General features: G+C 39.1%; 1 protein-coding gene across 2 annotated transcripts in view; it reads right to left on the reverse strand.

The window, feature by feature from the left end:
• Window positions 1-11,721: 11,721 nt before the first annotated feature.
• The window catches only part of Tasp1 (taspase 1), a 214,576-nt gene continuing 199,045 nt past the window's right edge, over window positions 11,722-27,252 (reverse strand). For both annotated transcript variants that reach the window (XM_042666493.1, XM_042666495.1), the window contains one exon: window positions 11,722-12,772. In XM_042666493.1, the coding sequence (XP_042522427.1) occupies window positions 12,680-12,772 (93 nt within the window). In that variant the 3' untranslated portion in view covers window positions 11,722-12,679. The remainder of the gene's footprint in view (window positions 12,773-27,252) is intronic.

The following is a 27,252-nucleotide window of genomic DNA, read 5'->3' on the forward strand; positions in this document are numbered from 1 at the left end:
TAGATAAACAACATGTATTAGTCTTTGGAAGTATAACATGCCTTGAACTTTTTCCAGATATTCGTTGCCATTCATCATCGTAATAGTTGCTCTCCCTTGGCTATCATTAAGATTAGAAACGTCCTTGAACCATTTAATGATATTCCAGAAGACTGGACAGACTTTTCATGCCTTGATGAATTGCAATCACTCAGCTCAGACCAATGAAATTGGATATCCTTTAATGTGCCTCATGACTTTAAGGAGTTCGGGGAAAGCAGTACTCCAGCACCAACATGGCTTCATGGAATAATCATCCATTTGGGGGAAGATGCCTGGCTTATGTAACAGTTGATTAATGACTTAATATCCAATCTAATAGCTAACAGCAATGGATATCATTTCATTGTTCATATGTCAAAATAAGGCTTCATCTACAAATGTCCACTTACTAAAGATTTCATTAGGATTCTTAAACGAGGTATGAAATTATTTTTAAGCCTAAGTTGGAATGCAAAAGAATAAAATTCCTCCCAGAATATTGAGGTATAGATGATCAACTGATGAGAAGAAAAACAAGAAAACAAAATCAAAAACAAGGTTGTGCTGTAACTAGTTTTCTCTTTTATGGGGCCATGCACCGCCAAATGGTGACCATGGAAACTATGTGACCCTCATTTGTCTGTGTGACAGAAGCAGGCACACATAGCATTGCTTGTATCCCCAATCAATATGTATTTCTATTCCATAGATCCTAAAGCCACTGACAGTGCCCTGGTTTAGAGATAACTGATGATATTAGCATATTTAAATGATCCTTAAGTTCGTCCTCAAATTGTGATCTGAGACTAGAGTTAAGAATAATGCTTAGGTGGGAAAAACTGGGAGAGTGTCAGGGAAGGAGTGGCAACATTGTCCAAAAAGAAATGTACTCTTTATCTGACTTAGGTAACTGGAAATCCTCTGTACATCATCTTTTTTTTTATTGTGAAAATACTGTACAGAGGAGTTACAATTACATGGGCAAGATAACCAGTACATTTCTTATCAAGCATTGTAGCCTTCTCCTTTGTTTCCCCTTCCTATCCCTTCCCATCCTCCCCTCCTGTACATCATCTTTATAGTAACAATTTAAAAAAGTTTTTTAAAAAAGAATAAAGCTTAGCATATGTAGAGAAAGTATGGTGCTTAGAATCACGACTATATTAAAGTTCTATCTCTATCACTTGGTATTTTAAGCAAATTCCTTATGGAAACATCAGTTAGTTCCTTAACTGATCAATTTTTTTTATTGAATCTTACAATGTGCCAGGTGGTATTCTTGAGATATTTGCAAAACAAAAACCCACTATTCTATTCCACTGTAGACCATGTCTAATATAACAAGGTTCCTTCTTTCCACAATTGCTGTATGGGACAGTTGAGATACCAGTGCTTTTGGGGAATTTAAGCTCTAGCCCCTAGGAGGTGGGCATTGAAGGCCCAGGGGAATGTCACTCTGGCATGCAACAGACAGAACAGTCTCCTGCAGGCTGGGAGACACTCTCAGAGACCTACTATATTGGTGAGCTAATGATCCTTAGAAATGGGCAAGAGTACACAGAAAGTAGAAGGACTGAGGGCTATGGACACGGACTGTCAGTGAATGACACGCACATGCAAAGAAGGAACTCATGGCTATCCACATTCAATCAGTTACATGGTATCTTCTTGTCTCCCGGTCCACCAGGCCCAATAGTTACCAACTATATATCTTCTCATGAAACCTACAATGTATTTGTCAACCAAGTTTGGGTCTCTAGATAATTACACAGTTTAAAAACTAATGAGTTCACAGTTGGGACAGAAGAAACAGATTAGCCTCCTTGAGTAAGAGAGAATTCTCAGGCTACCAATAGATTTCACCTGTGCTGCGGGCTTTCCTGAGTCCCAAGTCAGTTCTTTTCCTCTAGAGACCCTGACTAACACAATATGTTACTCCGGATACAGATTTATATCTGTCACTTAATTTTTAGGTTTTCCATGCCTCATATCTTATTTTTTTATCTAGTCCTCTACTACTCTGTTTTGCCTTGAATATTTCTAGCACAACATTTAAATTATTTTTTAATGATTTTTAATTTTTTAAATATTTTACAAATAAAATATTTTAATACTTTATTTTTTATTATCATCTTAATTGTTGCTCTAGGACTTAGCATATCCCTTTCAGGTGGTCAAAATTTATTTCAGATTGAGAGTAACAAGAGATGTCACTATCTAGAAATAAGAGATGTTATTCCTATGCTCTTCCGTTTCTCTCCCTTTCTTTACTATAAGGCCATACATATAGCATTTATAGTTGCTGAAAACTTAACAACATCATTGTATAGTATAATTTTGTCTATTGACAGTGATATATATAAATATGAAAGATATAAGTCTATATAGATAAATCTACATATCTTTGTGCGAGATAGATGATAGATAGATAGATAGATAGATAGATAGATAGATAGATAGATAATCTTTTTGGATTATATTGCCTTCATACCTTATTTTACTTCTTTAACCATGGTTTCTTTTAATTCTTTGAATTGGTTCATAATGGATATTTTAAAGTGTTATATCTAGCACCTGGTCCCTCTAGGAGGCATTTTTCTATTACTTTTTTTTTCTTTCTGTGAATGGGTCACATCCTGTATCTTTTGCTGCCTTGTAATTTTGTCAAAAACTAGACATTTCAAGTGTTAAACTGCAGCAACTCTGGCTACTATCTCCCCCTTCTCTTTCTGGGGCTTTTTACTATGATTTGCTTGCTTATTTGCTTTGTAAATTGGGCGGGCTGTGTTAGTGACATCTATTTCTTCATAGTGTAAAGCCTTTGATGTGACTCTCTCACAGGATTCAGACTTGGCACTCATCTTAGAGTTAGAGTTCTTTTGGGAGAGATTTCATTATCTTTTCCCTAAACTATGTTTTAAGCTGTCCACCCTTTGGTTTTATATCCAGAAATTAGGCTTTGCTAATTATCATTAGTGCTTTATTATTTTGGACAATGCCCTGGGAAATGAATTGCTAAGGAGTATCACAGTAGAATTGGGCTGGTGTAGTTTTTAATTCCATTTCTAAGGCTTGTTCTGTTCTAAAAGGACTGTTTTTAAATATCTTTTTTCTGGTTGTCTCTGGAGAACACTCTAGCCTGTCTGTGGTTTAGCCTGTTGATCTTAATTAAGAGATGCTCTTTTTTTTTTTTTTTTTTGTAGATAGTGGTGGTTCTTGTTTTCAAGAATAATTTTAGAGTTAAACTTCTCCACATAGTTTCAAATTAAATTTCTTTCCTTTATCACGGGCTACATATCAGCAAACTAAGCCATGACTCTGAATGCAGGGCAGGGCAGTAGCCTCTGGTCTCTTTTCTTGCCTTTCTCATAATGGAACATCTGACCTCTTGTGAACTGAAGGTAGGTGTAAATTGGGACCCAGTTTTCTTGACCTGTCTCACCTGGGTACAATCTCTCATCTATGAGTATGAAATGAGTCGAGGAAAGTAATCTCCAACCTCTCAGATGCATGAGTGAATAAGTTAGCCTCTTCAACTGAGAGCTGAAGCCAGAAGCCTGCACCTCTTGTTGAGGTATAATTGAGAGCATAGAGGAAAAGGAGCCACATTTTCTTGGCCATACCTACCCAAAGCAAATCTATAAAACTGAGTGGAAAGATGGGGCCCATAGTCTAGCTGGGTTTTTTTGTCTGTGTTTGTGGTAATTCCAAGAAGTGCTGTCTTAGTTCCTGTGCTTTACATTTTACATTGCAAGCGTATGTCAACATTGTTCTTCAAAAATGTCTTGGCTACTTTTGTTCCTCAGTATTTCCATAGCTATTTTAGAATTTTAGAACTGATTGAGTTTTACAAAGATACTAGCATATATTAGGATTTCAACTGCAATGAATCAAAACTACTAAATTGAGAATTAGCATCTTTATAACTTTGAGTCTTCTGTTCTTTGGAACACCATATATATCTTTCATCTACTTAAGTTTCTTCAATTTCTCTTTGTAACTCGATAGCATTCTTGAACATCTTTCATTAAATTCCTAAGTATTTGATGATTTTAATGCTATTGTAGACAAACTGTCATGTAGAAAATGGGTGAGAGTAGAAATGGTAAATAGATTTTCTCTTGTGTGCCAGTAGTCATCAACTTGCATTGGCTGTCCATACATTGGTGAAACAATATTGTGAAACAAATCTTGGCTTTGTAGGAAATCTCCATATCTGATTGTTGAAGCCTTTCCTCAACTCAAGCATAGTCAAGGAGGTACCAGTGTTGTAGACCAGCTATTCTGTGTGTTTGTATGTGTGTGTGTGTGTGAGAGAGAGAGAGAGAGAGAGAGAGACAGACAGACAGACAGACAGACAGACAGACAGACAGACAGACAGACAGACAGTCAGACAGACAGGCAGACAGAGACAGAGAGACAGGGAGGGAGAGGATACTAGGGCTTGAACTCAGGGTCTGGGTGTTGTCCCTAAATTTGTTTGTTCAAGGCTAGCATTCTACCACTCAAGCCAAAGCTGCCCTTCCTGCTTTTGGGGGGCGGGGGGCTTAACTGGAGGTAAGAGTCTCGTGGACTTTCTGGCTTCAAATCACCATGCTCAGATCTCAGCCTCCTGAGTAGCAAGCAGCAGCGAGACCATTTTTTAAATTTTTTATTGTGATTAAGCGATTACATAAATTTCACAATTTTATAATATTGTGAGATAGTGATAGTTAAATTGTCATTATCGTGGTCTGTAAAGTTTGTGAATTCTATGAGCTTTGACAATACAGCTATTTCTTCCACATTGGGTGATATGTACATTTCTTTCCTTGTGCTTAGTGTCAGCTGTTCCCTCTTTCCCTCTCATTCCCTCCCTCCCATAACTGCCCTTGAGTTGCTTAGTTCGTTTTCATCAGTCTCTAGGGCAGCTGATGGGTCCCTCTGTTGTATGTTTTCCCTGGTTCCCTCTGTTTCTGTGTCCTCCTCCTAATTTCCCTCAGATGTGCACATACATTCCATATATATGGTCAGCAGCATGGGGTCATTTAGTAATGATACAACCAGATGAGTGGAAGTCCTTTGTTTCTTGAGTCCTGTTTACTTTGTCATATCTCCTTACATTTTGTATTTAACATCCATGTATCAGGGAGGACCATGTACCATTTATCTCTTTGCTCTTGGCTTACCTCACTCAAAATGTTTTTCTAGTTTGATCCACTTCCCTGTGAATGCCATTATGTTGTCCTTTCTAATGGCTGCATAATATTCCATTGGATACAGGTACCACATTTTTTGATCCATTCATCTGTAGTGGGGCATCTGGGTTGTTTCCATATCTTGGCTATTGTGAACCATGCTGCAATGAACTTGGAGGTGCATATGTCCTTGTATCCTGGTTCCTGTTGCTCAGGGTAGATGCTTAGGAGGGGTATGGCTGGGTCGTAGGGAAGGTCTATATTTAGCCTTCTGAAGTACCTCTAGACTGTTTTCCAAAGTGGTTATATTAGTGTACATTCCCACCAGCAGTGCAGTAGGGTTCCTCTTTCTCCACATCCCCTCCAGCATTTGTCGTTGGCTGAATTTAGGATGCAGGTCATTCTGACTGGGGTAAGGTGGTAACTCAGGGTTGTTTTTATTTGTATTTCCTTTATACCCAGGGATGGTGAACACTTCCTCATGTGTTTCTTTGCCATTTTTACCTCTTCTTCTGAGAAGTCTCTCTTTAGTTTGTTAGATTTGGGAGGGATTAGTTTCTTGAGTTACCTGTATATACTGGATATTAGGCCCTTGTCTGATATATTGCTGGTAAATATATATTTTTTCTGAATAGTTGGCTGTCTCTCTAGTTTGGTTGCTATGTCATTAGCTGTGCAGAGATTGTGACCCTGGGACTCTGTTCAGGAAGTTCCTGCCTGTGTCTATAAGTTCAAGTGTCTCTCCTACTCTGTCCTGCAGTAGTTTCAGAGATTCAGGTTTGATGTTAAGGTCTTTAATTCATTTGAGTTGATGTTGGTGCATGGTGACAGGCTGGGGTCCACTTTTAGTTTTCTGCAGTGGCCTCCCAGTTTTCCCAGCACCATAGTTAAAGAGGCTGTTGTTTCTTCCCCTGTATGTCTTTGGCTCCTTTGTCAAATATCAGCTGACTGTAAGTGTGTGGTTTTATTTCTGGATCTTCTAATCTATTCCATTGGTCTTTGGGTCTGTTTTTGTGCCATTACCAAGCTAGCTGTCTTGGTTATTATGGCTATATAGTAGAATTTGAAGTCCGGCATCGTGATCCCTCCCATGTTTTTGTTGCCTAGAATTTTTTTGGCTATTGTAAGGACCAAACTATTCTTAAGTAGGCATTAATGTAGCTACAAAAGGAAAACCCAATGGGTAGAAAAGGAAGGCAATTTTAAAGCACATACATGCAAGACTTTGTTAAGCTGAATTATGTTTTAAAGTGTAATGCAGCATATTTCTTATCTTTTCAAGGATTCAAGCAAAAACTGGATGGCCATCCCAGTAAATCCACAATTAAGGACTGATGTATAAGATGCATGGTTGATTTAGTAAAACTTAACAAGTATAAAGTCCTATGAACCAATTTCTTAATTCTATGAAAGAAAGAGGGGACATGAAATTCATTATTTTACAAAACCTATTAATAGGACTATACAGTGCAGGGGAGGGTTGTGTGCTATTAAAACTCTGCTAATATCAGGATATTTTAGAGCATTTCACATCCCCTCTCCAACATTTTTTAAAATACAATATATCAGTCAGGTGCTGGTGGCTCACACTTGTAAGACTAGTTACTCAAGAGGCTGAGATTTGAGGCTGAGGATTGTGGTTCAAAGCCAGTCCAGGTAGGAAAATCTTTGAGACTCTTACTTCCAATTGACAACTAGAAAACTGGAAGTGGTTCTATGGCTCTAAATGGTCATATGCTAGCCTTGAGCAAAAGAACTCAGGGACAGTGCCCAGGCTCTGAGTTCGAGTCTCACAATTGACAAAAAAAGGAAAAAGTCAAATGATCTTCATTGTTCTCTCTAGCTTTGTAGACCACCACCAAGAGCAGCAAAAGAATTGCAAGGAGAATGCCAAGCCCAGTTGAGAAACCGTGAGCAAGAAAATGTAGTTTATGTCACTAAGGTTGCAGTGACTTTTTATTCAGCTATAGATAGTGAAGGAGAGGGCCTTTCAGAAAGTTTTAGCCTGAGCATCCAAAATGAGTTATTAACCAAATAGAAGGACTTCATTAACAAGTTTTCGGAAAGCACTTGAAATCTTAGTAACTTGGACATGGAAAAAAAAGCCCCACACTTATTTTTCTCAATAAGTCCTTTATCTCGTAAGCCTTTTGGACTAAGAAAGACCATTTTGGAAGCAACTCTTTGGATGATCAACATACTAACGATAGCAGAGGTTAAAAGGAATAATTTCATTTCTTTTCTTTCCAGCTCTGCAGCTCTGTTGACCATTAGAGGAATCCCTTCCCATAGATCAAGGCAGGGAAACCCCAGCCTGATTTTCTGGCTCTTCACCATGTGGTTTCAAAGATTGGGCAACTGTGCCATGTCAAGGAGAAACCACTGAGTTCCCATTCCCCCTTGCTTTCCACAGCTGGTCACAGTGAACCACCTTGGGCTTGGCTGATTCTCTTCTGAATGCCAAATGTGCCGCTTTGGAGGGAAGCCCTGGCCAGCTGTAGATTTAATCCTTCCTGTGGCCATGTACTTTATAGAAAGAGCAGTGTGTGGGAAAAGAAATATAACTTGGTCAATTTGGCCACCATATGGTCTCTGATCAGATATCTCGGTTAGTACCTTGTGGACTTGAACCCAAATTAAGTGTTGGAGAAAAGCAGTGTGTTCCTTAAGCATTCTTAAGAGCCTAGAACAAATATTAATGGATTAATTTTACATTGCCAACCTTCACTTGGGCTGTTGATGAGAGTCCATTACATTTACCCATTCATACTTCCCTCTCCTCATTAATGGGCTCCTAGGAAAGGTTTAGAATGGAATGGAAGCAAAACAAAACTAACTGTATATTTGGGGTCATTCTTTCTGGGCTCAACCTTCTCTTGAACCAATGTTCCTGGGAGGGAGGAGTAGTTTCCACCCATATTACCTTTGGAGGGTCTCTTTCTCAGAACTAACCAACACAGCTTTTTGTCATTGTATCAATCCAGGGGCGTGAATCTAGGGCCTGGGAACTGTCCCTGAGTTGTTTTTGCTTAAGGCTAGCACTCTTAAGCTCTATCTCTTGAACTATACTTCTACTTCCAGTTTTTTGATGGTTAATTGGAGGTAAGAGTGTCACAGATTTTTCTGCCTGGGCTAGCTAGCTTGTTACTTAGGTCTCAGCTTTCTGAATAGCTAGGATTATACACATCAGCTCCTGGAACCCAGCTACAACTTTTTTTTTGGTCAGTCGTGGGCCTGAACTCTGGGCCTGGGTCCCTCAGCTCTTCAGCTCAAGGCTAGCGCTCTACCACTTGAGCCACAGTGTCACTTCCAGCCTTTTCTGCTTAGGTATTGCTAAGGAATCGAGCCCAGGGCCTCATACATGTGAGGCATGCACTCTACTACTGAGCCACCTTCCCAGCCACCTTCCCATCTACAACTTTTATTTACCTATGTTTTGAAGCAGTCTCACTATGAAGCTGGGCTGGTGCTGAATTGAACCATTCTCTTGCCTCTGCCTCCTGAGTTCCAGGAATACAGGCATGTGTCACCATGCTTGTCTACACTGTAATCTTAAGTGGGACAAGAATGAGATTCACAGCACAAAATACTCACAGATGTGAGTGTTCCTAGAATTTATGTCAGGATAAATTCTATGTGCTTAACTATATATATATATATATGAAAAATCTTGGAAGAGGTAGGCCTTACCTATAATTCTGGGTATTTAGGAAGTAGAGAATAGGAGGACCATGTTTTGCATCCTGCCTGGGCAAAAATTTATTCAGATCCCATCTTAACATGAAGGAGGTGGTGATATACATCTGTAATTCTATCTACATAGAAAGCATTATTCTTGCCAGGCACTGATGGCTCACACCTGTAACCTACCTACTCAAGAGGCTAAGATCTAAGGATCATGGTTTGAAGCCAGCCCAAGAAAGGAGGAAGAGGAGGAGGGAGGAAAAGAAGGTAAAGGAGGAAGAGTAGGAGGAGGAGGCATTATTTAGGAATATTATATTCCAAGTCCAGACCAGGCAAAAAGCACGAGACCCTATCTGAAAAATACCTAAAATCAAGACTGGTGTGTGTAACTCAGGTGGTATAGCACCTGCCTAGCAAGCAAGCATAAGACTCCAAATTCAAAACCTAGCCCTGTCAAAAAAAAAATCAAACAACAAACCAACTTTAGCATAAAATTATGCTAAGGACATCCAGGCCTGAAAGAGAGGGCATTCTAGAAATGGCCTGGTGAACATGGGAAACACTCATAGCATGGTACCCTAGCAACCAGTTTTGGTCTATTGAAAATTCTTAAAATATCAATATGCCTTTGGATAAATTCTTCCAACTGCTGTGAACGCAACTTAAGTTCATTTCCTCTTAAGACACCCAACAGTATGTGAAGTCCTTGTACTGCTCCCTTCATTGCTCATTTATCCACTACCTCCTCAGAAGTGTGCCCTGAGCCCACCAGTCTGGTCCCTGTTACCTGACTTAGTGGCATACTTCTCATACTTAAGTGGCACATCCAGAGGTTGCTTCTGAGAAGTGACTTTCTAGTACCTGTAGCCTGCTGTGCAAAGGGCCAGGGCAGCATTTCATACTTCCTGAAGTCATCAGGCAGAAGAGGAGATATTAATGATCCCTCGGCTGTTGAAAGAGTAAGGTCCAAGGGCAAGGACCCTGGTCTGCCAAGCTGGCTTTTACCCACAGTGGCTAAGCCCACACTACAGTACTTGCTGTACACACTTGAAAGCCCAGAAAGTACACAGTGACAGCATCCCTCAGTACTATCATACATTTCTACAAAATCTTTCAGATAAAAAGAGTCTGAATTGTACAAGAAGGCAGTGAATGAAATACTGTGTGAACATATAGATATGGACGCTTATCTAACTACGGGTTAGATAATCCCACAATTTCTGTGCTAAAAACACATAGAGAATTTATGCACAAAAGAGTCTGCAGATGAGGAAGGGCCCGTATGGATAGACATGCTGAAGGTAGAGAGTCTTGGCACAGGTGGCAAAGTGAGGTGGACAAAGCCTCAGGCAGGTCACTATGGTCCTCAGACATCACAGGTCCTTCAGGTATCTAGAGGAAACCTCATGCCCTGGCTCCTCACCAAGCCCCGGAGTTACCTCACTTCAAAGCAAGGTCACAGAGATGGTTTGGAGTCCAGACCTGGCTGAAGTCTACTCAAGAGACTCAAATATCCAAGGCTCAGCCCTTACGAAGAAATTGACTGTAGTTATACAAAGAATAAGAATGTAGTTGTATCTTCCTATACAGCTTCAGAGTCCAGGTGATAACTAGTCTGGGGAGAGAATATTTTCTGGTCTTTTTTTCTACCTTGTCTACTTTTGTATCAAATGAAGTAGATTTTATATTGTTATTGCCTCCTGGTTCCAGTATCTGATCCTTAAGGCCTAATCAGGTAATGCCGGAATTTATACTATATGTACATTACATTCTTGTTTCTATGATTCTGTATTTTCCTCCTGCCTTCACAATATCCCCTAATGTTCTGAAGTATTTTAACATTATACTCTATTTTTAAAGTATTAAAATTAGAAAATAGAGTCTTAACTGTTTTTAGAGGAGTGGTCCTCTTTAATATTATACTGACCAGTTCTTAAAAACTCTTCTTAAAAGGAGTCTTTAACAAGCTCAAAGTTTTAAATATGAGTGGGATAAAATCAAAAGGAGATGAAAGAAATGGCATTCCTGGTAGAACAGGTCAGATGATTTTCAGACTCTAAAGTGTCCTGATAGTTTTATATGATCCAGTCCAGTCCCTACATTCCCCCCCCCCCCCCCCCCGCCCAAATCCTGACAACAGGTAACAAAGCGATTGAAGCCAAAGACTCCCCACCAGCCAGCCCATCTCTTAGTAAGTTCTCAGCCTCATTAAGAATGAGAAACAGATACCACGGCACCAACCTGTCTACGAGAACACAGCGAGACAAATGTAATTGCCTGTAGGAGGAATATAAATCAGCAACTCTCAAATCATTCATATTTACACTCACTCCATTTTGGTTGTCTTTCCTTTATAATTTAGCCATACATCCATGTCAAGTGTATAATTTCATCTGGGGCTTTATCAGTCACCGCCCAGAGCCCTGATTATATGGTGCAGGGAAACTTCCTCCCCCTGAGCAAGTCTATCTTTAGTATCTTCTTGATAACCACTTCTTACATAAGAAATCAAAAGGAAAGTCTTGGTTTTCTTATGTGGCTCCAGAATTCCTAAATATAACATTTAGAAGCAATTTATCAACTGAAACCATTGAGCTTTCAGCTGCCACTAAAACATTTCAAAGCTCAGTGTTCCTGTTCCTTCCCTTTATTATTTCTATCAAATTGCAATGGAAATTTTAGGGATTTCCATATCGAGAATTCCATCGTGTGACAATTACAACTTGGATCCTGCTAGTGTCTACCATAGCTTCACATAGATAAGACAGCAAGATGTATAGCGCAAAGATTTTTGTAAGTACAGACTTTTTCAAAGAAAATAAAACACAAGTCTCCAATCTAGGGCTCAAAGATAATTTATTACTCTGAGAAGAGGAGTCACACACTATACCCAGTAATATGCTTCTTTTATTTTTTGTGCATTTATCTTAAAAATATATTTAAACAAGAAACAAAGATAATATGAATTTGACATAAACTTTGCTTTCTTATTTACAGTATTTCATTGTAAATAACATTCCATTATACACAAATTAAGGACTGTGCATTACCGTATGTTCTCTTTACACATTCTTTCATAATATAGTCCACATAGCTCAAAGCTATACAATATTTAAGCTTAGAAAAGCTGAGGAAAGTACAAACTTTATCAATAAGACTATTATTTTAAAAAGTTCTCACCTTAATTCTCTGCTAGATTGTTTCACTGAAACCATTCTTTGTTAAAGAAAAATGCCCCATTGAGGGATGGGAACATAGTTTAAGTCAACACAGGGTCCATTTAAACTGGCTGACAAATAAAAACACTTTATTACTTATTACTGCTATTAAATGGAGCACTAGCACTGTCAAGTCATTTAAACACATAGCTTTACTCTTCAATTTAGACACAATATCAATGACAGTCGGTACCTCTTTATAAAATACTTAAAAAAAATTCCTGTGACTTTAGTTTTACTTGTAAACAGTTAAAGCACACGTTGCTGTAAAGATGATTTGATCATTCCCAGTCTTAGGTTACACAATGAGGAGATTTTCTTCTTTGTTAAGGGAGAAGCAAGCACACACTATGGACACACATATACACGCACTCGCATCCCCCACCCCCATTTTTGCTCACCTGTCTAAAGCCCAAGTGTCACTAGGCGCTAACTATAGCAGCTCTTGTGTCCCGAGCAACACACAAGGTTGTGACTGGAATTATAAACAAAGAAGATAAAACATCCAACTTCAGTTAAAAACCCCAAAGGCTCGGGTTGTGAAACAGCTGTCAGACACTTCACTGTCAGCCTGAGGGGTCAGTTCACTGGGCTCTCCAGGCGGCAAACCCCACCTTCAATTGCAACCGACTGTCCGGCCACTGCGCCAGGAGGGAGTCTTGAAATGTGAGTCTGCAGAGAAGGAGAAAGGAGAGTGTCACAGCTGCCAGCAGTATCCTCCTCATGTGATAAAGGTGGAGCAAACCCTGGAGAAACAGGGCTATTTTGCTCCTGCATGTCCACAGTCCAGGATAATAGTAACTTTGAGATACCAAAAGATCTAGCTTAAGCTGCTCGGGGAAGATTCACTGAGCTGAACACAGCAGCAGCCCCTAGAGATGTGGAAGTGACCAAGAGAACCAAGACTGGCCACGCACCTCACACCTTTCAGTTATCTCCACAACACTACCGGTTTCCTAAAATCAAAGCGCTTATAAATCTTTGTCCTGTATGTGCTCAAAGCAAATGAATACTTAACTCATGTTAGTACCCAATTAATTCCTTACAGGACTGATCTAACTTACAAAAATGTAGGTAATTTAATACCCTATCGTAAATGAGGAAATGAGATAAACTAAAAATAAGAACTTACACAATAAGTAAAGACAGGAATGAGGCTAACACATATAGTGTGCATCCAGCAGACTATAGTGTCTTATTTTCCATGTGGACAAGATCAGGTAGGTTGTTCATGTGGTAAATAGAATCACAGCCACACCATTTCTCAGGTGAAAAGACCTCCTTACTGGCACTGAGGCCAGGAAGTTATTCCTATGGGTCTTCACAAAGAGGGTGCTGAATATGGTGGGTTAGTAAAGATGTCCAGTTTACAAGAAATGGTATAGGTCTGAGCATTACAATGTTGCTCACAGGAGGCCAAGGTTGGAGGCCCAACTGGAAAACAGTAGATGCTGTTTCACAGGGTCACAACATCCACCAGGAACTCTTTTTGTTTTCTATTTGTTTATTTGTTTGTTTGTTTGATCTGGCTTAATCTAAGGGTAGATAAATGTCAGAAGCTTCTAAGAACAGAGGGACTGCCTGGCCACTAGCTAATCCTCTCTAATCTGTTTCTCTAAACAAGTTTTTTGTTGTTGTTGTTTTTAAAGGACTGTACCCTAATGAGTTCAAATTCACAGTGTGAGATTGTTAGCTGCAGCTGGAGATTTGGCTACACAGATAGTGACTAAAGTATGTCCTCTGGGACATACTGTTTATGTACACAAAGAATCTCAACTGTTCTGGTTTGTATGACCAATTGTTTTGATGAATCAGGCAAACTAGTTTGTAATAGTAGATTCTTCTTGGATCTTTGCAAAGTATAGACTAACTAAAATTTCCATTATCCAGTGTAGTATGCTGTTACGCTAGAGATGGAGCTTTAGACTTCTCAGATGTAGATTGCTCCACAATGGTAGAATCTTATGGCCTTATAGCACTAGTTTTTTGTTTGTTTATTTTTGTTTTGTTTTTTCCTAAGCCACACATATCCTTGAGGTTAACCTTCCTGAAGAACTATAACTTGTAAACCAAATTGGCTATTCAAAGTTCAGATAATATCTCAAAACAAACAAGCAAACAAATACAATAAACAACTAAATGCAGTTAGCCTTAGGAATTCCTCAGTGACAATGTTAAAGGAAAAAAAAAAAAGAAATCTTGCTAGTACTTAGTATCTAATATAAATAGTAGCTGAGCTTTCCTATCATCCACCCACTTAATTTTGATAATGGTCTTGGGACTTGAACTCAGGACCTGGGTACTATCCCTGAGATTTTGTGCTCATGGCTAGCACTCTAACACTTGAGACATAGCTCCACTTCCAGCTTTTTGGTGGTTAACTGAAAATTAGAGTCTCACAGACTTTCTGCCCGGGCTCTCTTTAAATCACAATCCTCAGATCTTAGTCACATGAGTAGCTAGGATTATAGGCATGAGCCACTGGTACCCAGGCATTTAAAAATCTTTTAAGACAACCTTAGTGATATGTCTTCTGTAGTATTTAGGAGGACTACAAATATACAGCTTAATTTTGAAAGTCCAGAGCCTTTATTCAGTGGTTATATTTTAATCTTCTGTCTCTGCATGCCATCAGACTTCCACTTTTAGGAGATGTGCTTGTGTTCCTCCATAAAAGTCAAGGGAAGACTTTTTTAACTCATTATCCTACTTTGGTGGCCCCAGGAAAACAAATCTAGACAGACACATTCCAAAATTATCTCAGAAATAATTTGTTTACTAGTTTCACAATTCTGAGGGTTTGGTTCAAGAAAATTTGAAGCAAGATACTGCAGACATTTACAAATAGAACAAATGACAGGGGGAAAACATGTGGCAGTGGAGAGACTTATAAAACAGCATTTCAAAACAGAATGGAGGTGGCTCATCCACTAGTGGCTAAACACATGCCTGACCACCCAACGCTTTATGTCCAATTCTAAAGTTAATCCACACAGGCATCACCATGGTTGAGCATAGCCTACAGAACCAAAATGCCAGGGGTTCTTGGCTATTGTTTCTTCTGCCTGGAAAACCAGCTACAGTACACTTCCTAGCCTCCTTTGAAGCTAGGTATGGTCATATGACTGAAATTGGCTCAGTGGACTAAGGTGAAAAATACCATTTACCAGATAGATCTATGAAATCCTTCCTGTGCTTTCTGGTTATCTTGAGATGGGAAGAGTGTAGGACCCATGTCACCACTGTTACAATAGCCCTTTGCCAAAGAAAGCTCTCAATTTTGCATCCTATGTGAACTAGAAACTACATTTATATTGTATTTGAGCAATTATTGGTGGTTTTGCTTGTCATAGCAGCTGCTATTATCTTTAGCAATACTGGTTCAACTCAGGCCTCTGCACTTACTAGCTGTGTGAACACTGCTGGATAACTAACTTACCAGGCTCCCACGTCTATGGGTAAAGCAGTAGCACTAACCGTAAGACTGCAAAGAAAGTATGTCTCAATACATTTCTGTTTAAGCAAATTCAGAGCCACACTCCAAAACACTATGCAGTATAATCTCTATTACCGATTCTTGTATATCTCAGAAATGGGAAACTGTATTTTAGAAGTTTGTTGGCATGCAAATGTAGAATCAGATATTTTAATAAAAACTTAGCTACATGCCAAAAGGTAAGGTCAAAGATGACAGACAAAACTTTTAGGTCAGTATTTCTGATGCTGCTGTTTTGAGATTCTTTGTTTTTTTTGCGGGGGGGGGGGGGGGGGAAGGGTCCGTCCGGTGGTGGGCCTGAACTCTGGGCCTGGGCGCTGTCCCTCAGCTCTTCAGCTCAAGGCTAGCACTCTACCACTTGAGCCACAGCGCCACTTCCGGCTTTTTTTCCCCTGCTTATGTGGTGCTGAGGAATCGAACCCAGGGCCTCATGCATGCAAGGCAAGTGCTCTACCACTGAGCCACCTTCCCAGCCCGATGTTGCTGTTTTGCTACTGACAAAATCACTAGTAATTATTGAGTATTTGCTGTTCAGGGCCTTGTGTATACCAACTTGATTTGATTTCAAGACTCAATAATAACACACTTGGGTGATACAGAGAAACCAAAGCAGCAGAGGGCCGACAAATTGCCTTCTAATAGAAGAATGTTGAGGGAAGCAAAATAGTCATACATAAATAGAAAATCATTTACAGATCTGAAAACACAGATTTTTTTCGGGGGGGGGGGGGGAGGAGGAGACACATTTTAAATCATACTTGAGAAACCTCAAAGTGATGCAGAGTTAAAGCTGACAAACGCCCCCTAAGTTCCAAACTTCATTAATTGTTTGGACCTTAAATACCTCTTACTCCCCCCCTGTGCCCGCGTGCCCCCTACCATTCTAACAGGAGAGTGCACGCTCCTGTCAAAGCCACTGCCGAGCTGTGCTCACTGCAAACAGTTCTTCCGTTCTAACCTCAATGTTCCTCCCTTACTTTTCTCTTCCACGTCTTTACTCAGAAGCTACCTTCTCGGGAAGGGTATTCTGGCTGCCCACCTGAATGTCACTACCACCAGCCTTTCTGTATCACCTCTTCCTATACTCCTCAGCACGATTTCATCATCCGTCTACTTTGCTAAAGTATTTCATGCATTGTCTTTCTACCCTGCTGAACACAGGCTCTGTGACACAGGGCAGAGTTTGGTTCTGCTTGTTCATGAGTTTCTGTTCAACACTTTAAAGATAACTTGTTTGTAGCAGGAGCTCAATATGTATTTTTTTAACTGAATGGAGGGCACAACATGGCATGAAGAGAAAACTGAAAATTAGACATTTGCTAATTTTTCTCAATTTTATTGTTTTTATTACAGCTTGCAACTTTGCTATAAATTTTAAGAGGTTTGTATAAATTAAACAATAAATATGATATTGAAGTTGTGGACCTTAACTCTCAACATATTTTCCAAACCACTTACAAAACACAGAGAAAGCATTATCTCCCACTATCTACCCACATATGGTACATAAGTATACTCCAATAAATGCATTATCTTCTTCCAGAAAAAGACCACTGGAAGCATTGGCAATCTAAATAATAGTCATGCTGAGACTGTATTCATGGTGGATATCTTGTGCTGTACTGTATTAAAGAAATTTTGGCAAATTCAGCATTAGGAGAAATACAGGGGGAAAAAACAAACCTAGAGCAAGCTTGTCTGCCTGAGCAATTTCCCTCTGGAAAGCAGGAGTCTAGCCTAACAAGAAAAGAGAATGTTAAGCCCTATTTGTGGGTTATCATGTATTTTTTAAGAGACAGATGTACCTCGTCTCTACTATTTTCTCCTCTTCTTAATTTTGCTGTATTTTAATTTGCTAAATCCTAAATGAGTTAGTTTTCTTCATAAACTGACAACTGCATATAAACTTTCTAAATACAATGTGGAATGGGCATGTTTTATAGAATAAACACCAATTCAAGTCTGGGTTAAGCTTTCATTCTCTATTTATCACTGTGTCTCTTGAGCAATGTGAATTTGATTATGAGATCACACTACTGTCCAATACACCTTACATTCTTAGGTGATGAATTCTTATCTGAGGTGGTAATAGTGACTCTCAACATTGTTTTCCTGGCACAAATATGATAGACCTTGAGCAAGCAATTCCAGAGAGAAGGTCTGGCTAGCTTTTACTAGCATGTTTCTACTATGGGCTTTCTGTCTCTCTTTGTCTCTCTGTCTCTGTCCCTGTCTTTCTCTCTCTCAATGAACTGATTCACAGACACTGCCACCCGGCTCCATTTCCCAGAAGTTTTTGCCCATTGCTTTCAAGAGCTGCCTTTCAAGGAGACACAACTTATGAATATAAATATATTCTGAGCATTCTTTGTGTGTGGCATTAAACCTTGGAACGTAGTTAACTACTCTAAAAATAGTTTAGTCTTCAGACCTCATCCTGAAAGCAGATGTACTCTACTAGCTGACAACTTCATATGTATCTTCTTAATATGGATTTGAATAATGTATTTTATAGAATAAACATGTACTAGCTATAGTCCAGAAGATGGGTGATCACTTCTTTAGTCTATGTGATACTGAGAAGTGAAAAGTGAAGACTGGGAGAAAGCATTCCTACAGTACCCTCTTTTCACATCCTCAGATACAGGCTTCACTTTCATATACATTATATGAGTATTTACTTCTATTACATTATTGTCTCAAATTGAAAGTAATAACTAAGTCAGCAATCTGAAAACAATCTCCAAGTGCAACCTAACAAATCAGAAATATCAACCAAATGAGAAATTAATGCCATATGTTAGTAATGTTACTGTATATTAGTTCTACCTCGCTTTCCATATTTAAAGTGAATATGCCATGAAAGTTTCACAGGCAAATAGGGACAAAACACAAAGACGACATTATGATGCATTTCATTGTTACACTGAAACAGAACGACATAAGGGCAAAACGCTCTATTGTTCTCACATATAAATATCATGTCCAAAGAACCTTAAAATATGATTAAAATGCTGTCTGATGAGAACAGCATGTTGTTCCAGTCTCATGGCCACTTTGGTTTTTTCTTTCACCCTGCCTACTGACACCAGAGTTCAGTTACAAACAACATCAGACAAGAGTCCTCTCCTATTTTTAGCTCAAAAACCCCATGAGAGAACCCACATGAATGTGGTAAACCCTATAGTAACTATTACCCCGCCCCCAAAACCACTCTCATGGAGAATGGTTATGAATATTTCCCTTTGCTAAAGGTGATAAAAAGCTTTCTGCCATTTTGTAAATATTTACCCTGCATATATTCTGGGGGCAAGAGAAGAATGAAACACACATGGATCTTGCCCTGAGGCAATTATCACTTTGTAGGATACAGCGCCTAGTTCTCCTTGCAAAATCTTAATAAACTAAAAGTTCCTATATTTTCATCATCTTTTAGTTCCAATAATGCTTTTCCATGATGAAATCTCCTCAAAAATATCCTGCCAGGTAGAAAGTTATATACTATACCTACTTTGGAGGTTTTAAAAAAACAAGACCTAGAATGGTTATGTGGTTTGCTTATGGTCAGAGAGGAAGTGGAAAAACTGAGACGTGAATGAACACGTCTGGACTCTAATTTTAGGGCGCTCTTTACTCCCACAAAGCCCTGCCCTGAAGATGGATTCTAAATCTAGCTGTGTTCAGAGAAACACCTTTCACTATAGCAGGCTTCTGGAGAAGCAGATCTTTGGAGGACAACAGGGCTGCTTAGAAAAGCCACTGCCACAAAATTTAACAGCCAATTCTTCATGACTCTGAGACGAAGAGCCGGGTTTGTACCTCTACTTTGCTGCTAAACGACTGAATAGTCTCAGAACTGCATAGTCACTAAATCTCTTGGTGTCAACATTCTTACAAGTAATAATAAAGAAAACGGACTCAATTTTCAGAATCCTTTCTGGTTCTGACTTAACTCTAATTTTACATTAGAATGTCCCTGTACATGTTGTTTAAATAATTAAAAAATACCACATGTCTACATTTTTCTAGAATCCAGGTTTTAGATTTTTGTTGTTTTTGTCATGGGGCCTGATCTCTGGGCCTGGGCACTGTCCCTCAGCTCTTCAGCTCAAGGTTAACACTCTACCATTTGAGCTACAGTGCCACTCCTGGCTTTTTCTGCTTATGTAGTGCTGAGGAATTGAACCGAGGGCCTCATGCATGCAAGGTAAGTACTCTACCACTGGACTACCTTCCCAGCCCCAGGTTTTAGTTTTTCTATTAGCTCTTCTAGGAATTAGTTATAATTGGTCTCACCTTCTTAGATTCAACCTAAACCTTAAGAATGGTGTGCTAAAGGCAATCTGAGGCTCACCTACCAAGGCCCACTATTTCGGAGCCCAGGAGGCTGATTATTCCAGCTTTTGCTGGGGCCCTGTTCTTCCATCTCTACAGGAACAAAGCTTGTACCCTGATCTACCTTTTGGTATCTTAGGCAGGCAAAAGAAAAGTCAATAGGAATATTACACAAGCTATATGGAAATACAGAGCTGAAAATATATTGATAATGGTGTGTACTAAGATTGTGGAAACTCTTTATGCTGATCTTTAAAATATTATTTAAACCAGGAAACCTGGCTTATACCTGTAACCCTAATGATTTGGGAAGTAGAGACTGGTAGGATCACTATTGATAGATGTCATAATCAACCAATAAAAGTTAGGTGTGATGGTGCATAGTTGTTATTCTACCTATATAGGAGCATAAATAGGAGAATTATGGTCCAGGTTGGCCAATACTAAACCAAGACCTTATTCAAAAAATAAAGCAAAACTGGTTGCCAGTGGCTCATGACTGTAATCCTAGCTAATCAGAAGGCTGAGATCTGAGGGTTAAAGTTCAAAGCCAGCTGTGCAGAAAAATCCATGTGACTCTCAAAAGCCACATGTGGAGGTATGACTAAAAAAAAAAAGCCAGATGTGGAGGTATGACTCAAATGGCAGAAAAGCAAGCTTTCAGTGGAAAAGCAAAATAATACCAGCACACATGCGCTTACACACACACACACACACACACACACGGAGCAAAAGGGGCTAAGGAAACACAAAGCCCTGAGTTCAACACCTCTCCCCAAATACTTTAAGAGGAACAATGTTTTGAACTATGGAATTAAAAACGAATATGTCATTCCATGTATTAATTGTGCAAAAAAATCATATTATGCAATGTTAATAGTAGTTAATGTGGAATTCACTTAGGATTAAAACTAGACTACTCTTCTCCCCACCCTCAACCTTTTCCTAAATTTTCCTAATTATGTGGCAGAGTGGACTTAGTGTTTAACATAGCATCATAATCATAATTTCTTTTTTAAATGTTTATTGTAAAAATACTGAACAAAGGGGTTACAGTTACTCATAATTAATTTCTTAGTCTAATTTCTTTTCTTACTTTGCTACTGCTCTAGATCCATCTGGAGGGTGTGACTGTGTTCCTACTAAGAAAACAACGAGCATGGAAGTAAAATGTCCACACAGGACTCGGCAATGTCATCAGAGGAAGGTCACGCCTTGTGGGTTTCTGTATCCCATACTCACCCGGTTCTCCTGCAGCTCTCCGGCCACAACTTTTCAGTCCTTTGTTGGTTCCTTCTCATCTCCCTAATTTATAAGCATCATAGTTTCCAGTCTCTTTTATTCTGTTTGTACCCAATCCCTTTTTAATCTTATCCATGGTTTTGAGCCTTTAAGCTTTGAAATTTCTAAATAAACACCTCTAGTACAGTTACCCTCAACAACTAAGTAGGTAAGAAGTTTTGAGTTCTGGAGTTAAGATTTTATGATCTAAATCTTAGCAGTGTTAGGATAGCTGAGGCCTCAAATAAGTGACTTGGGATTCCAGACATTTTTTCAGGGGGTGGAGGGAGCGCTAAGAGGACCCTGTAGGTGGAGGTTCATTCAGTTGGACTCAATTCCTGTATAACTTCCTGCTGGGGGTTTCCCTTCAGGTCTGTAGGGGAGGCTCTGGGATATTGTTTCGTTGGTAAAAATAGTAGCTTCCTTTCCTATTAGTAGAGAACCTTGTATAGAGGTCTCAACACCCTGATGATTTGTAGTAGGTGAAAATTCAAAATGTCTGATAAAAGAGTTTCACTATAGCTTGAAAAGGGCATCTTGTAATTTGAAAAGAAATGAAAGGCTAATGTTTAATAACTATCATAAAAAATGAAACTTTGTAATGGACTATTTCCTGAGAATCTCAGTTGATATGTCAGTGAAGAATTTGGGAGGCATAGAAACAAAAAACACCAACATACTCTTTGAAGAAAGTTCTTGTCAAAAATCATCTGTTTCCTCACTTTTTGTTTTGTTTTGTTTTACTGAAACAGGGTCTCACTATGGAGACTAAACGGGTCTGCAACTCCTGATCTTCCTGTCTCAGCCTACTGAGAGCTGGGGTTATAGGCATTTGCCACCACACATATACTTATTTTTTTTTCTCAGTCCTGGGGCTGGAGCTCTGGGCCTGGGCCCTGTCCCTGAGCTTCTTTTTGCTTGAGTCTAGCATTCTACCACTTGAGCCACAGTGCCACTTCTGGCTTTTTCTGTTTATGTGGTACTGAGGAATCGAACCCAGGGTTTCATGCATGCCAGGCAAGCACTCTATCACTAAGCCACATTCCCAGTCCCAACTTCTTATTGTCTCCAATACCAAAGAACTGTTAGGGAAATGAGTTGTACGCGCAGTTCTTCTACTGAGTGTTGGAGGGTGTTCTGTGTGTGGGGAAGAGTGGGTTAAAGCATGGACAATGACCTTGTGGAAGTGCTGTCTAATTCTCTTCTTTAGTCCTCTCTTTTGAGAACTAATCAGGCATAGGAGCACACAAAGATTCAGACATCTGTGATCAAGAAATCTATACAACCCTGTTTAAGCCAGTTTATTCCCAAATGTCAAGAAATGCCTTCCTTTAATATCAACTGCAACTGGATATCTGACCCCCCCGCAAAAAATGTACAAAGACTTCCTGTTATTAGAATCCAAAACTAAACTTTGGTTTTCTTTGCTCGTTTTTCCTTACCCATCCAACCACCAAATGTTGGATTGTCCTAGAATTTAATAAGCTGTAGAAAAAATCTGAGAAGTGGTTTTTTTAAGGCATAAAGTTTTTTTTATTGCACTGGAAAATCGGATAAAATGTAACTCTGTAGCCCTATCTCCTCCAATTACCATTCCATTTTCTACTGCGATATATAGCAAAGTTCTTTGAAAAAGTTGCCTATATAGTTACCTCAGTTTCTTCATTTCCATTCTCTCTTTAAGCCTCTGACAGTTGGGTTTCCCTTAACTAATACCCATCTTACAGCGATGAGCAATGCCTTCCAAAGCAAAATCCTATGGTTCACAATCAGACTGAATTTCAAGAGGCTCTGCACAACTTCTGATATATTTGTTCACCCTTCTTGAAACACTTTTTTCCTTTGGTATTTAGAAATATTACATCTCCTTGGCCTCTTCTCTAATTTCTAAGAAGTCATGTTTATGACTTCTTAATCCTTTTGGCTGGTTCTCCAGTGGAAAATTATGTGAATTTTTCTTTGCTTCTGCTTATCTTCACTCCTGACTACCAAATACACACCTCCTGCCTCGAGGCAGGAGATGTATGTATTCTCTCCAGATACATACATCTAACTACCTATTGGACATGCTTATTTGATAGCTAGCAAGGTATTACAGAAATAATGTGTTTGAAGCCAGTATTTTTCTACTTCCCCTTGAGCCTTCCTTCTCGTCAATCAAGTAAATGGTAACTCTACTCTTTGGTTTAGGTGGAAATTGTAGGCACAATTATCTTTTCTACTTCCCCATATATCTCTCATTTTTCAGCAGATCCCATTGGTTTTGTCTTACAACACGGAAGCCAACCACTTCTCATGATCTGTGTGATGTGTAATCCACGTTATTATTATAAACCAAGTGATATAATACAAGATATTATTATCACTCTCCAAAGTGATGATGACCTACCCTACCTCATTCCTGTCAGCTGCGGGAAGAGACTTCACATTTAAGTCAGACCCTATGACTCCTTAGGCTTCCATGTCAAAGGAAAGGTGAAAACCTGACAAAGCTCTGGGTTACATAGCCTTGCTCTTACTGCTTAACTCTGACTGACTAAAACCAGCTTCCTCATTCTCCCTCCAAGACCAGCTAAATGGTCTTTGTACTTCCAGCTCCCTATGCCTAGAATATTCATACTTCACTTCTAGAAGTTTCACAAGACTTTTCTTTTTTATTTTATTTTATTTTTTTTAAATTTTATTTTATTTTATTTGAGAACGTACTGTACAGAGGGGTCACAATTACATGGGCAGGACAATGCATACATTTCCTACCAAGCATTGCAGCCTCCTCCTTTGTTCACCCTTCACCTCCCTTCCCAGCCTCCCCCTCTCCCCCCCACCCAATCATACCCTCCGTCCCTCCCCCCCACGCCGACATTGTAAAGCTGGTTTTGACATGACATTTTGTACTTCTCATTGTTGCAACAGGTCCACCTGAATCCTTAAATGACTTGTCTGTCCCCATCTCCTCCACATGTTATACTGACATCAAATATAGTGAAAGCGGGGGTTACACTGTGGGGGAGGGACATACAAAGCAACAAAGAAATAATCTTATAAATGCGTTAGAAACATATGCATGAAAGAAACAAAAACATTAAAATACATATTTGAGGGTTCGTTTTCCTAACATCACATTCTCTGACTTTTTCCGCTTCACTCATACCTATACTAGATATTGCAAATAAGGGAAACCATGGGATCTATGTTTCTTTGGGCCTGGCTTACTTCACTTAATATAATTTTTTCCAAGCCTTTCCATTTCCTAACAAATGGGGAAATGTCATTCTTTCTGATGGAGGCATAGAATTCCATTGTGTATATATACCACATTTTCTTGATCCATTCATCTACTGAGGGGCATCTGGGTTGGTTCCATGTCTTAGCTATGGTAAATAATGCTGCAATAAACATAGTTGTGCTGGTAGCTTTAGTGTGGTCTTTTTTGTAAACATTAGGGTAAATGCCCAAAAGTGGGATTGCTGGGTCATAGGGGAGTTCTATGTGAAGTCTTTTGAGGAACCTCCATACTGCTTTCCAAAGTGGTTGAACAAGTTTACATTCCCACCAACAATGAAGTAAGGTTCCTTTCTGTCCACATCCCCTCCAGCATCTGTTGTTGTTAGAGTTCTTGATTTTTGCTGTTCTAACTGGAGTGAGGTGATATCTCTATGTTGTTTTGATTTGCATTTCTTTTATGGCTAGGGATGTTGAACATTTCTTCATGTGTCTATTGGCCATCCTTCTTTCTTCTTCAGAGAAGCTTCTCTTTAAGTCTTTCGCCCACTTACTTATTGGGCAGTTGTTTCTTTGAGGATTTGTTGTTGGGTGGTTTAATTTTTTGAGTTCCAAGTATATTTTAGATATGAGACCCTTGTCCGTTGTATGGCTAGTAAAGATCTTCTCCCAATCCGTGGGCTTTCTATTGATCTTGCTAGCTATGTCATTTGCCCTGCAGAAGCTCTGCAACCTTATGCAATCCCATTTGTCCAACCTTTCTTTGATTTGTTGTGTTTCCAGGTCTCTATTCAGAAAATTTCGGCCTGAGCCAAGGAGACCTAGGGTTTCTCCTATTCCATCCTGTAATGTTTTCAGAGTGTCTGCTTTGAGTTCAAGGTCTTTGATCCATTTGGAGTTGATTCTGGTGCAGGGTGATATATAAGGATCTAGCTTTAGTTTTCTACATGTAGTTAACCAGTTTTGCCAGCACCATTTAATGAAGAGGCTGTCTGTCTTCCATTCTATTGTTTTAGCTCCCTTATCGAAGATTAGATGGCTATAGGTCTGTAGGTTCATTTCTGGGTTTTCAATTCTATTCCATTGGTCCTGAGGTCTGTTCTTATGCCAATACCAAGCTGTTTTGATTACTATGGCTTTATAATAGATTTTGAAATTTGGTATTGATATTCCTCCAGCAGTGTTCTTTCCGTTGAGGAGTGTTTTTGCTATTCGGGGTCTTTTATTGTTCCATATGAATTTTTGGATTGCCTCTTCTATTTCCTTGAAGAATGAGGGTGGAATTTTGACAGGTATTGCGTTGAATTTGTAGATAGCCTTGGGAAGTATTGCCATTTTCATGATGTTAATCTTTCCAATCCAGGAGCATGGGAGGTTTTGCCATTTTTTAAGTTCTGTGTTGATTTCCTTTTTCAAGATTTTAAAGTTTTCATCATAGAGGACCTTCACTTCTTTAGTTAAGTTAATTCCTAGGTATTTTATTTTTTGTAGGGCTATTACAAATGGAGTTGCTTTCCTAATTTCAGCCACACTTTTCTCATTGTTGGCATACAGAAAAGCCATTGATTTTTGGGGGTTAATTTTATAACCTGCTACTTTGCCAAAGTTTTGAATCAGCTTGAGTAATTTGGGAGTGAAGTCTATGGGATTCTTTAAATACAAGATCATGTCATCTGCAAAGAGGGAGAGTTTTATTTCTTCTTTCCCTATTTGGATCCCCTTTATGTCTGCATCTTGTCTTATTGCTGTAGCTAGGCATTCTAATACTAGATTGAAGAGAAGTGGAGAGAGTGGGCATCCTTGTCTTGTTCCTGAGTTAAGAGGAAATGGCTTTAGTTTTTCACCATTGAGTATAATGCTGGCTGTAGGTTTGTCATATACATCCTTTATTGTATTGAGGAATGTTCCATGGATTCCTAATTTTTCCAAAACCTTCATCATAAAGGGGTGTTGGATCTTGTCGAATGCTTTTTCTGCGTCTATTGAGATAACCATGTGGTTCTTATTCTTGCTCCTGTTGATGTGATGAATAATATTAATTGATTTGCGTATATTGAACCAGCTTTGCATCCCTGAAATGAATCCTGTTTGATCGTGGTGTATGATTTTTTGGATGAATTGTTGAAGTCGGTTGGCCAAAATTTTGTTGAGAAGTTTTGCATCAATGTTCATCAAAGAAATGGGTCTATAGTTCTCTTTCTTTGATGAGTCCCTGCCTGGTTTTGGGATGAGGGTTATGATGGCTTCATAGAATGTGTTCGGTAGTGAGCTTTCTCTTTCAATTTCATTGAAGAGTTGGAGGAGAATTGGTGTGAGCTCTGCTTTGAAGGCCTTGTAAAATTCCGCTGTAAAACCATCTGGTCCTGGACTTTTCTTAGCTGGGAGGTCTCCTATTGCTGTTTCTATTTCAATGCTTGATATGGGCCTGTTAAGATAGTTTAACTCATCTTGGTTTAGTTTTGGCATGTCAATATTTGCTAGGAAGAGGTCCATTTCTGTCAAGTTCTCAAACTTATTAGCATAAAGTTTTGAGAAGTATTCCCTTATAATGTTCTGAATCTTGGTTGTTTCCGTGGTGATGTTTCCATTCTCATCTCTGAGTTTATTAATTTGGGTGTGTTCTCTTCTTTTTCTGATAAGATTTGCTAAGGGTCTGTCAATTTTGTTAAGTTTTTCGAAGAACCAACTCTTTGTTTTGTTGATTCTTTCTATAGTTTTTTTGGATTCGAATTCATTTAATTCTGATTTAATTATGATTATTTCTTTCCGTCTACTGGATTGGGGTTTATCTTGCTGCTCTTTTTCAAGGAGGTTTAGA

This window comes from Dipodomys spectabilis, unplaced genomic scaffold (assembly GCF_019054845.1).
Source record: "Dipodomys spectabilis isolate Male_0828 unplaced genomic scaffold, ASM1905484v1 ptg000365l, whole genome shotgun sequence".
Classification (NCBI taxonomy): domain Eukaryota; kingdom Metazoa; phylum Chordata; class Mammalia; order Rodentia; family Heteromyidae; genus Dipodomys; species Dipodomys spectabilis.